This window comes from Rhinoderma darwinii, chromosome 7, assembly GCF_050947455.1.
Source record: "Rhinoderma darwinii isolate aRhiDar2 chromosome 7, aRhiDar2.hap1, whole genome shotgun sequence".
NCBI classification, from domain to species: domain Eukaryota; kingdom Metazoa; phylum Chordata; class Amphibia; order Anura; family Rhinodermatidae; genus Rhinoderma; species Rhinoderma darwinii.
The window spans coordinates 66894922-66907385 of record NC_134693.1 but is presented as its reverse complement, the minus strand read 5'-3'; the positions used below and the strand labels follow the sequence as shown (position 1 = coordinate 66907385).

The window sequence follows — 12464 nt, the reverse complement described above, 5'->3', positions numbered from 1 at the left end:
ACTCTGCCTCTCGTTAATGTCAATGGGAGGTCAGAGGCGTAAACGCCCGAAGAGAGGGCATGCCGTTTTTTTTTCCCGCGAGCGTTTTTTCTTGGCTGTTGTATTTAGCTCAAAGAGGATTGCCCATACTGTGTACAAATGTAGGCGTTTACAGCGTCTGCATGTAAACAAGATACAAAAAACCGATGGAGCAGCGTCGGGAAACACTCTGGACACACCGCCACAGGGAACACAACTTCAATGGTCACCATTCAATAAAGGCCAAGCGATAAGGAACAAGGCAACACTCCAATAAATGTTCAATGTTGATTTATTCACCTGTCACCAGTGCAACGTTTCAGCAAAGTGGAACAGTGCTCCGATATATAAATATGTATTCAGTACAAGTGTGTTATTATTTAATCAGTTATACAATATTTATAAAATAAAAATATGGTATAATCAAATATTTATTATCAAATATCATGCTCTATAAATTAAAAATATAACCTCCTCTTATAAAATATTACTTCAGCCAATAGTCATATAAACGGGAATAATAAAGTGAATATAGTGATGTCAATAGGTTAATAGAAAACCATGATAAGTGGGCTGGCAATCGCCCTCCAGGGTATGATACGGCTCTATAATCGGCATTTAGCACACTTTACTGCATGTATCTCTAATCACGTATTGGGGGGTCATAGCAACCGAGTTCATGTTATTCGCGCAAGCGCAACACATGGGAGGAAAAGACAAAGCGCCATATTAGATTCTGGCACATACTTTCGGTTGTGATAGCGTTTGTGTTTACACTGCAAACAAGACGCTATAATCACTGAAACAATATAGAACAGATTACTTTTCCCTATGTAACGTTTTAGGGCACGGCCAGACGAGGCGGATTTCCTCCGCAGCTGTCCGCATCAATGCCGCACCTAATCCGGGTTGCGGATTACGGCTGCGGATCTGCCCAAAATGTGCAGTAAATTGATGCGGACTAGCTGCTGCGGACTGCGGAAAAAGTGCTTCCCTTCTCTCTATCAGTGCAGGATAGAGAGAAGGGACAGCACTTTCCCTAGTGAAAGTAAACGAATTTCATACTTACCGGCCGTTGTCTTGGTGACGCGTCCCTCTTTCGGCATCCAGCCCTACCTCCCTGGATGACGCGGCAGTCCATGTGACCGCTGCAGCCTGTGATTGGCTGCAGCCGTCACTTAGACTGAAACGTCATCCTGGGAAGCTGGACTGGAGACAGAAGCAGGGAGTTCTCGGTAAGTATGAACTTCTATTTTTTTACTGGTTGCTGTATATTGGGATCGGTAGTCACTGTCCAGGGGGCAGAAACAGTTACTGCCGATCGCGTAACTCTTTCAGCACCCTGGACAGTGACTATTTACTGACGTCTCCTAGCAACGCTCCCGTAATTTCCGGGAGCCCCATTGACTTCCTCAGTCTGGCTGTAGACCTAGAAATACATAGGTCCAGCCAGAATGAAGAAATGTCATGTTAAAAAAGCAAGACGCATCCGCAGCACACATAACATGTGCATGACAGCTGCGGACTTCATTGCGGAATTTAGAATCTCTATTGAAGTCAATGGAGAAATTCCGCCATGAGTCCGCAACCATTCCGCCACTGCTCCGCAACAGACAGAGCATGCTGCGGACACCAAATTCCGCTCCGCAGCCTATGCTCCGCAGCGGAATTTTACGCATCATCTAAACGAACACTTCTAAATAGAAGTGGAAGTCAATGGAGAAACGGCTCCGCTGCGGATTAACGCTGCGGAGTGTCCGCAGCGGAATTCAAGTGAAATTCCGCCACGTATGAACCCAGCCTTAGGCATATCAATGGTCCGCTCATGTCTATAATGGGCATCTGCATAAGACTACTCCAGTGCCAATTATATGGATATGGAAGGATTCACCCTCACAATTGTGAAGGATTGTCCCTCACCCAGCAGCAACAGGTTAGCAGCGCTATGTATATAGAACATGCCATAGTGATCTGTTTTTATCTACTAACGGGGTCTCCATTCCAAGTTGTGGCACATACAGTATATAATTCATGATGATCTAAATATTAAAAAATCAGTCTGGTATTATATAATCATGTATTGTTACAAAATTTTTGATAACACGTCGCCTTTATTACTCCAAATATTTTTTACACAGAATAGGATATTCTGATTCCTTAAATTGTCCTAAATGTGACTAAATCGATTCTAAATTGACACATTTAATATGGAGATGTCCCAAGTTGGTCAGATATTGGACAGATGTAACAAGTGAAATTAGCCGGATATACAAAATGAACATCTGTAGTCTGAAAATTTGTATACTGGGCGATCCAGATCAGCTTTGGGTTATTACTCCAATGATTTTGGGGTTATTAAAACTTTTTTTGTTGCTAGAAAATTAATCGCCAGATTTCGGCTTAGTAGATTTCAACTCTTAAATTATGGAAATCTGAAATCCCTAAGTTAATGTTATATGAGTTTTATATCTATAAATCCAGAGGGTCTCTGTAGAAGTTCTTTGCTTTTTGGGAAAAATGGATTGATATTGTTAAACCTTCTGAAACGTTCTTTCTGGAATTTTAAAATTGCAGACATTTTTGCTAAAAAAAAATAATTTCAATATTTTCGTTTTTTTTTCTTCTTGCTGTGGTATGGAGGGTGGATGGAGGTAGGGCTGGTATAATGTATCATTTGTGAGGTATTTGTAATAAAATATTTTCTTTTAATGTAAAAATAAGATAAAATAATACAAAAAAATCATATATGGTTCCAGCTCGTTTTCACCACAGTCAGATAGGTCGCAGATATTACACCACTTTACACCAGCAGTGAAATAAGTAACTGTGGGACACAATATTAGTCTCTGCAAATGTCCAAATATCACAGGCACAGGCTTTTTCTCTGCTGCCACCTGCCACACATCAATGAGAACCATCTCAGCAGGTCTTTTGCAGCTGCTTCAGGAATTTTGAGGCAGATTTTTGCCACGTTTTCGCTGCGTTTTTTGGCTGCGGCCATTCAGCGCCGCGGGCAAAAACTCAGTAAAAACCACCTACTCTGCCTCCCATTGATGCCAATAGGAGGTCAGAGACAGAAACGCCCGAAGATAGGGCATGTTGCTCCTTTTTCCCGCAAGCGTTTTTCCAGCTCACGGGGAAAAAAACGCCTCCGGCCTCCTATTGAAATCAATAGGAAGCAATTATGTACGTGGTTTCCGTGTCAAAAACAGCGCCAAAATAATCAGTGTGAACTACCTCTAAATATTTTTTATTTATTGTTTATTTTTAACATACCCGGCCCTAAGGCAACATCTCCAACTCAATGTCATCCTGAGTACACGCAATAAACTTCAGGCTACTGTGCCAATCAGAACAATGGGGGACTGTACCAATATCCCACGTGCCATCTTTTACGACCATCTCCTCGACCTGAAGTTGTGGACCTTTCTATATGGAAGGTCCATAATCCATTTTCTCTTCAGTTTTAACACATAATTCTTCATTACGTAGTATTCTACTTTCATGTAGAAATGCCACTTCAAACAAAAGTTTAGGAGTTAACCCTTTGTGTGCTGACAAGGGTGCGCACACACAGTTACTTGGCTCATCGCAGACATTCTGACTCGCACTGAGCACTGCAATCTAAGCTTCATTACATATAAATTAATGGGTTGCAATAAACACTGTATGAACAGATCCTAAGCCAATTTCAGGAACTGTATTCTCTTACACCTTGGAATTTAACCCCTTCGGGACGAAGCCATTTATTGATTTTTCATTTTTGTTTTTCACTACCCGCATTCCAAGAGCTATAACTTTTTTATTTTTCCATCAATAGAGTGGTGTGAGGGTTTATGTTTTGCGGGAGGAGTTGTAGTTTCTTTTAGTAGCTTTTAAAGTTCCATATAATGTACTGGGAAACTGAAAAATAATTATTTGCGGGCTGAAGTTGGAAAAAAATGTGATTCCTCAATAGTTTTTTGGGTTTCGTTTTTACGGCATGCAGTAAAAACGACAATCTTATGTTTATTCTGTGGCTCAATATGATTACGGCGATACCAAATTTATATAGTTTTTTTTTATATTTTACTACTTTTATTGATCATAAACTTTGTGTTTTAAAAAAAAATGTTTTGTGTCACCACATTCTGAGACCAATAACTTTTTTATTGTTTCACTGATTGAGCGGTGTGAGGGCTTATTTTTTGCAGGATGAGCTGTAGTTTTTATCGGTACCATTTTTGGTACATAGAACTTTTTGATCACTTTTTATGACATTTGTTTTGAGAGCTGACTAAAAAACAGCCATTTTGGGGTTTTACATTAAAAAAATTTACAGCGTTCACCGTGCGTATTAAATAATGTTATATTGTAAGAGTTCAGACTTTTACGGACGCAGCGATACCAATTTTGTTTACTTTTTTTATTTTTTACATTACTTTAGGGGGAAAATGGTAAAAGGGGTGTTTTTTTGAACTTTTAATATTTTTTTATTTTTTTCACTACTAAAAACTTGTTTTCACTTTTTTTGACACACTTTATTAGCCCACCTAGGGGACTTGAACCAGCGATCGTTAGGGTATGTTCACACGCTCAACAAAAAACATCTGAAAATACGGAGCTGTTTTCAGATGGTTTTTTGCAACTCACGTTTTTCGTGTCGGTTTTCGCTGCGTTTTCGCAGCATTTTTAATGGCCGTTTTTGGAGCGGTTTTCAATCTAGTCTATGAAAAACGGCTCCAAAATCATTCCAAAAAGTGTCCTGCACTTCTTTTGACGAGCTGTCATTTTGCGCGCCGTATTTTGACAGCGACGCGTAAAATTACACTTCGTGGGAACAGAACATTGTAAAACCCATTGAAAGCAATCGGCAGATGTTTGTAGGCATATTAGGGGCGTTTTTTCAGGCGTAATTTGAGCCGTAAAATGCCCGAATTACGTCTGAAAATAGGCTGTGTGAACATACCCTTAGAGCCCTGATCCAGCTTAGTGGTATAACACGGCTTGTTACCACAAGCAACTTTATACCACCTGTAACATCAGCGGCTGAGGCTTAGGGCCCTTTTAGACGGGCCAATTATCAGGCAAACGAGCGTTTACAGAACACTCCTTCCCGATCACTGCTCTGTGTAAACAAGGCAACGATCAGCCGATGAACAAGAAAACGCTTGTTCATCAGCTGATTGTATCGTTTATGCAGCAGAAAATATTATCGCTGTCGGCAGCACATCTCCCTGTGTAAACAGAAAGATGTGCTGCCAACATGATAGAAATTTATGGGGACAAGTTATCATAGTAACGAGTTCTCGTCCCCATACATAGCTCCTTGATTGGAGCTTGTGACAGACCGTGTAAGAGGACCTTCATTTATCAGTATCCAGTGAACAAGGTTTTAAGGCCAACTATATGTATTCCCTTTTATATATATATATATATATATATATATATATATATATATACAAATTTTTTATCACAATCATCATTCATAGCAGTATCATACTCCATGTTACCATTGACAACTCCAACCTCTAAGAAATTGTTTTCAGATACATCTAGTTCATTAGTAACATAGACCACATCCACCAGAGCACACACCTCACTGACTCTTCTGCCAGTAACTCATGTATGTTACCTAGGGTGATCGTCCAAATCCAATGGCAGACCTCTGTTGCTAGATTCAGCTGGCTCTAATGGTACTATTACACGGTCCGACATGGGCTGTGTAAACGAGCACCAATCAACGAGACTGCTCGTTGATCGGCGTTCGTTTGCTACTATCACGTGGAGCAATGATTGCTTATGTATAGGGACGAGCACTCGTTATTTCCATTGCTCGTCCCTATACAGCAGCCGTCATTTTGTGGCCTACTAGGCCTGAATTGCCAGACCAACCCCTTGCATCAAGGGAGGGGCACACTTGGACCTTCACACGACAGGGTCCGAATGTCGGCTGATAAGAACGGACGATTTTGACCCGTTTTGCATCAGTTTTTTTCCCTGTCCGTTTTATAAAAGGATGAATTTCATTTGTCAATTTTTTTTGCAACACACTTCCCTGTACATACTGCCACACAGCCCCCTGTAGATACTGCCACAGGCCCCCTGTAATCAATGCCACACACTACCCTCTGTAGATAGTGCCACAGCCCCCCTGTAAATAATGCCACAGACTCCTGTAGGATAACACCACACTGCCCTCTGTAGATTGCCACATCCCCCTTGTAGATAATGCTACACACTGCCCTCTGTAGATAATGCCACACACTGCCCGCTTCAGGATGAGTCCCTGACTTCTCTGTCCATATGTGGACAGTGAAGTCAGGGACTTCTCCTGGAGCGGAATCACCGGCCACAGCATCAGCCGCTGTGGCCGGGGATTCCGCTTCACGTCCCTAACATCATTGTCTATATATGGACAGTGAGGTGAGGAACTTCTCCTGGAGCGGAATCACCGGCCACAGATCGGCCGCTGTGGCCGGGGATTCCACTTCACGTCCCTAACATCACTGTCCATATATGGACAGTGAAGTGAAGAACTTCTCCTGGAGCGGAATCACCGGCCACAGATCGGACGCTGTGGCCGGGGATTATTCATCAGGAGACATCCCTGATGTCACTGTCCATATATGGACAGTGAAATCAGGGACTTCTCCTGGAGCGGAATCACCGGCAGTTGTGGCCGGGGATTCCGCTTCAGGATTAGGGGACCACTCCAGGAGAAGTCCCTGACGTCACTGGCCATATATGGACAGTGAAGTCAGTGACTTTTCCTAAAGCGGAATCCCTGTCCACCGCTTCGGCAAAGCAGTGGCCGGGGATTAACGATTAAAAAAAATTCTCCTGCACTTCGCACTGTGAGGAGGAGAAGAGAGGGAGCGAGCGGCAGAAAGCAGGCCGTCACTCAGATCACATCCAAGTGGCAGCCGTGCTTTACTCGGCCCAATAGACTTCTATGGGAGCCATGCGACCGGGAGAATGGCCCAAAATAGGGCATGTTCCATTTTTATTTTTTTTAAACGGCCATGTGAATAGCCCCTTTTGGAAACCATTGTTCCTACTGCGCCCGTGTGATGACCGTTCCAAGAACTCTCTCTTCAGACTCTCCCCTCAGTAGTCTTTCTGCAGTTTCTCTTTAGACTCTTCTTTTAGGGGTCTCTCTGCACTCTCTCTTCCTCTCTGCTCCAGAAATGCTCATCCCTGTAAGCACAGAGCTCTGTCCCCTCCGGCTCCTTCCTCTGCGTTCTAGCATTTTCAACAGTCTCCCATGCTGAGCTGCCTAGGAATGTTCTGTACAATCTGTCAAATTATTCACTTAGCAGTAATATTCCTTCTACAGATATATCCATAGATAGATAAGAATGATAACAACTAAAGTTACAGCATATACAGTACATAGTACAGCAGAATACAGGTCACATAGAGATAACAGACTATAATCATATACTCCAGGCATGTTTAGACCTCTTACACACTGCTTTACTTGGCTAGAATAAAAAAATAGTGTAGTACCGTGTTAGTCAGAAAAAATGATGCAATGTTAAATACTTTTGTGTCAAAAAAGACAAAGGTATTGTAGGTATGAAACCTTTATCCGCTAACCAGAAAAAATTATGTTTGCAAGCTTTCAGAGCACACAGGCTCCTTCTTCAGGCTAGTTTACAAATGAATGACACACCAAACTGGCACAACTGAATAGCGACATATACTTCATAACCAGATGCAAAAAGCAGAATCTTATCCCCAAAGACCTCATGATCAAAAATCCAACTGAATACACCTACAACACTCACCTTTAACAGAAGCTTTGCTACAGATCATGTGAAAAATTGTGGAATCACTTTATTGCATTTTTCTACAACAAGAATAGAACCATCCAAAATGAGATTCATTCCCTGCAATACAAGGGTCTGGGTCAAGTCTAACCAAGAAAGTATTAGAGAAATTCTACAATAAGTTACAACATCAGCAAACAAAAGAAACTCAACAGACTAAGGGAGGGAGCAGGCCTTAAAATACGAGAAGGAAAGCAAAATCCACATAACCATTTGGATATACCATTCTCTGTTGTAAACCTCTGTGTGAGCCAAACAAAGAAATTAATGTTCTATCTAAAGGACTCACATTTTGTCCCACAAAATCACTTGACAGGGCTCGGTTTTTCAGGGACGTGGAGGAATACTGCCACAGATTGCGGCTAAAATAAATAATTATTTTCTGACAAAACGGATATGACCTCACAGGCTGGGATGGGACAAGAAATATCAAGAAAGTAGAAGTAGACAAACTGAACGCCATAACCTGGATACAATCCAACTCTTGAGACGATTTCAGAAAAAAAGTTAAATCTGAGATCTTGGACAAACAGCACAAAGTAACACACAATCTCAGCATGGAGGAAAGGAACGCCGCAAAATCCACTAAAATCCAACAAAGACATCATCATCAAACCAGCTAAAGGAGGGGCTGTAGTAATTCTGAATACATCTGACAACATGCAGAAGGCACAGAGACAACTCTCAGATAAAAAATACTACACCCTAAAGAAGACCCACCAAACAATACACAGAGGTACTTGTCCATATCATCAATAGTTTCAACACCACAAGAAGTCAAAGGAGAAATCTTCTGGAGTACAAAGAGAAGCAGGACAACCGCAGGGTGCCCCTAGTGGTCATATACGACCCCCAAATGAACATCTTAAGGAAAATCGCTTCTGATCTCCAACCCATAATTCACAAAGACAATAAACTGAAGGAAATATTCCCGGATTTACCTCTCCTTGCATACAAACAGCCACCAAACCTAAGGAATCTCCTGGTCAGAAGTGCCCTCCTCTCATCACCATCAGAGACTAGCACTTTTCCTTGCAACAGTAGAAAATACAAGACCTGTACCAACATCTTGTCATCAAACTCCATCCACATACCAAACACGCAACAGGACTATAAAATCACTGGCTCGTTCTCCTGTACATCCTCCAATGTAGTGTACATGATACTTTATAAAAGATGCATCAGTAAAGGAATCTACATTGGAGAAGAAAAACAAAAACTACAAACCAGGATGAATCTTCACAGACATACAATAAATCAGGAGCTGGATAAACACGTGGGAAAACACTTCTCTGGACCAGACCACGGTATTGCAGATTTAACAGTCCTAATACTGAAGGGTCATTTTAAGAACGACAGAGAAAAATTGGGAATACAAGCTGATGGTAACAATCTAGTCATTGACACAAGGCCTCAATCTAGCGCCTGGATTTATGAGCCACTACATGGACACACGTCACATCCCCCATCAGACTGACTCCAGATCCCTCAACTCCTAAGTCATCACCCCTATAACCTCAGTTTTATTTCCCCGGCTTATCTTAATGATGTATCACTTCATGTACTAATTGTCTTTGTGTAACATCTAAATGTTGTGCTTTTTTCTAAGTCATTCATTTGTAAACTTGCCCGAATAAGGACCCTGTGTGTTCTGAAAGCTTTCATATATAATTTTTATGGTTATTCAATAAAGGTATCATACTATACCTTTGTCTTATTTCACACAAAAGTATTTAACATATTAACAAATATTGCATAACTTTGCTAGAAGAAAACTCCATGGAGGAGCTTAAACATTGCACTTGTGACATGGGTGACTAAATCGAACATTTATTGGAGTGCTGCCTTGTTCCTTATCCCTAAGCCTAAGGCCCTGTTCACACAGAGTTTTGTGCAGGCAAAAAATCCAGCCTGTAAAAATCAGCTCCGGCTTTTTTTAAGTGGTTTTGCACCACAGGCATTTTTTTGGCGCATTTTTTTTTTTTTGCCATAAAATGCCTCAAATATCGGTGCGGCCATTCGCAGCGTTGCATTCCATCTTCAATTGATTTCAATGGAACGTTGGTTAAGCATGCTCCCGCCACTTTATTCAAGGACTATGGATCTGACAGAAACAGCCGAATGCTGTACTCAGCTTTCCATCATTCCCATTGACTTTTAATGGAACGGTAGCACGCACGCTCGGCCTTCACTCAATTTGATATACACCTCACTGTGGTCAAGCAGTGAGGTGGAACAGGGGCTTCTGGACACCCATTCTCGCAATTGGTGGGGTTCCCAGTGACACAGCCAATCAGACAATAATCACCTATCCAATGGATAGGTAATAATTGTCCTTTCTGGAAATAGCAATTTAATTTAACTAATCTAGCAATAAATGATGTGTAATTGATTGAGAAAGGTTGAACTTGATGGACTATATACTATGTAAAAAAAATATCCCATATGTTATATATGGATCATTATACAAACCTGAAACCCACTGCATCCAGATAACATCATACTTCCTAGCAGCGGGTGTGAAGTCTTGCAGACAGTAGCAATAGAGTGTTTCCACCCGGTCTGCTTCCTCCTCCAAATAGTTTTGGGCTTCTTCTAAGAAGGGCTCTGTCATATCCACCAGCTCAATGTTGTTAAAAAATGGTAAGAGAACATGTTTGCTTACTCTTCCAATCCCTGAACCACAATCAAGTGCAAAGTTAGTCCCAGCTTTTCCTGGACCCTATATGGAAATAAAATCAATGATGTTTAATTACAACCATATACTGTATAATCATGTATCACCATCTTCATATGGCGTAATTATAGACAAATTCAAATTAAAAACCTGATGGTATATAAGTTAGTATTGTAGGAAAGAAGCTGCAAAGGTTATTCCTATATTGATCTTTCTCAATAAAATACTAGTCCTTCTCAATGCATTAGAATATCATCAAAAAGTTAATTTATTTCAGTTATTCAAGTCAAAAAGTGAAACTCATATATTACATAGATTCATTACACACACAGAGTGATCTATTTCCAGTATTATTTTTCTTTTAATGTTGATGATTATGGCTAACAGTTAATGAAAATCCCAAATTTTGTCTCTCAGAAAAATTCGACTATTGGGTAAAAGTTGAAGATTGTAGACTCATGGTGTCACACTCTAACCAGCTAATCAACACAAAACACCTGCAAAGGTTTCCTAAGCCTTTAAATGGTCCAACAGTCTGGTTCAGTAGGCTACACAATCATGGGGAAGACTGCTGACTTGACAGTTGTCGAGAAGACAGTCATTGACACCATCCACAAGAAGGATAAGCCACAAAAGGACATTGCTAAAGAAGCTGGCTGTTCAGAGTGCTGTATCCAAGCATATTAATGGAAAGTTGAGAGGAAGGAAAAAGTCTGGCAGAAAAAGGTGCACAAGCAACAGGGATAACCGCAGCCTTGAAAGGATTGTCAAGAAAAGGCCATTCAAGAATCTGGGGGAAATTCGCAAGTAGTGGACTGCGGCTGGAGTCAGTGCTTCAGGAGCCACCACACACAGATGTATCCAGGACATGGGCTACAACTGTTGCATTCCTTGAGACAACGTCAGAAGCGTCTTACCTGGGCTAAGGAGAAAGAGGACTGGTCTGTTGCTTAGTGGTCCAAAGTCCTGTTTTCAAATGAACGTAAATTTTGCATTTCTGTAATGATGGGGGTAGGGAAACGGACAAGTGAGCCCTAATCTACCCGCCACTCTGTCCCTGCCTACTTGCAATGACTCGCCCTAGGCGACGGGGTACAACTGGGCGGCGGTCCCTACACCACCGACTTGCCTTTAGATGGAGGCAAATCGGTGATAAAATCCATGGAGATATGGGTCCAAGGTCTCTGGGGAATGGGCAAAGAACGTAGTAAGCCCGCTGGTCGGGACCTGGGAGTCTTGGACCTAGCACAAACCTCACAAGCGGCGACGTAGGCCTTAACGTCTTTTGGCAACCCAGGCCACCAATAGTTTCTGGCAATGAGGTGTTTGGTACCCAGGACGCCTGGATGACCAGATAGTGCGGAGTCATGATTTTCCCTAAGTACCCTTAGCCGGCATTGCAGGGGAACAAACAGCTTGTCCTCAGGAAGGTTCCCGGGAGCTGAACCTTGATCAGCCGCAATTTCAGAGACTAAATCAGAATCAATAGAAGAAATTATTATACCAGGAGGCAAAATACAAGCAGGATCTTCCTCCGGAGGAGGGCTGGCCATGAAGTTACGCGACAGTGCATCGGCCTTAAAATTTTTAGACCCAGCCCTATAGGTAACCAAAAAGTTGAATCTGGTAAAAAATAGCGCCCATCGAGCTTGCCTCGGGTTTAGCTTCCGGGCAGATTCTAGGAAAACCAGATTCTTGTGGTCGGTAAGGACCGTTATCTGGTGCCTAGCCCCCTCCAGGAAGTGGCGCCACTCTTCAAATGCCCATTTAATGGCTAAGAGTTCGCGGTTGCCAATATCATAGTTACTCTCAGTGGGCGAAAACTTCCTGGAGAAGTAGGCACAGGGATGGAGATGGGTGAGGGACCTGGTACCCTGGGACAAGACAGCCCCCACTCCCACCTCGGATGCGTCAACTTCCACGATAAATGGCTCCATTTGGTTGGGCTGAACCAG

The 12464-nt window shown here is 42.0% G+C and overlaps 1 protein-coding gene across 1 annotated transcript in view; it reads right to left on the bottom strand.

The window, feature by feature from the left end:
- The window catches only part of NTMT2 (N-terminal Xaa-Pro-Lys N-methyltransferase 2), a 93656-nt gene that overhangs the window by 1956 nt on the left and 79236 nt on the right, over positions 1–12464 (bottom strand). Inside the window, exon 3 of the mRNA XM_075832267.1 lies at positions 10305–10554. Within this exon, the coding sequence (XP_075688382.1) occupies positions 10305–10554 (250 nt within the window). The remainder of the gene's footprint in view (positions 1–10304; positions 10555–12464) is intronic.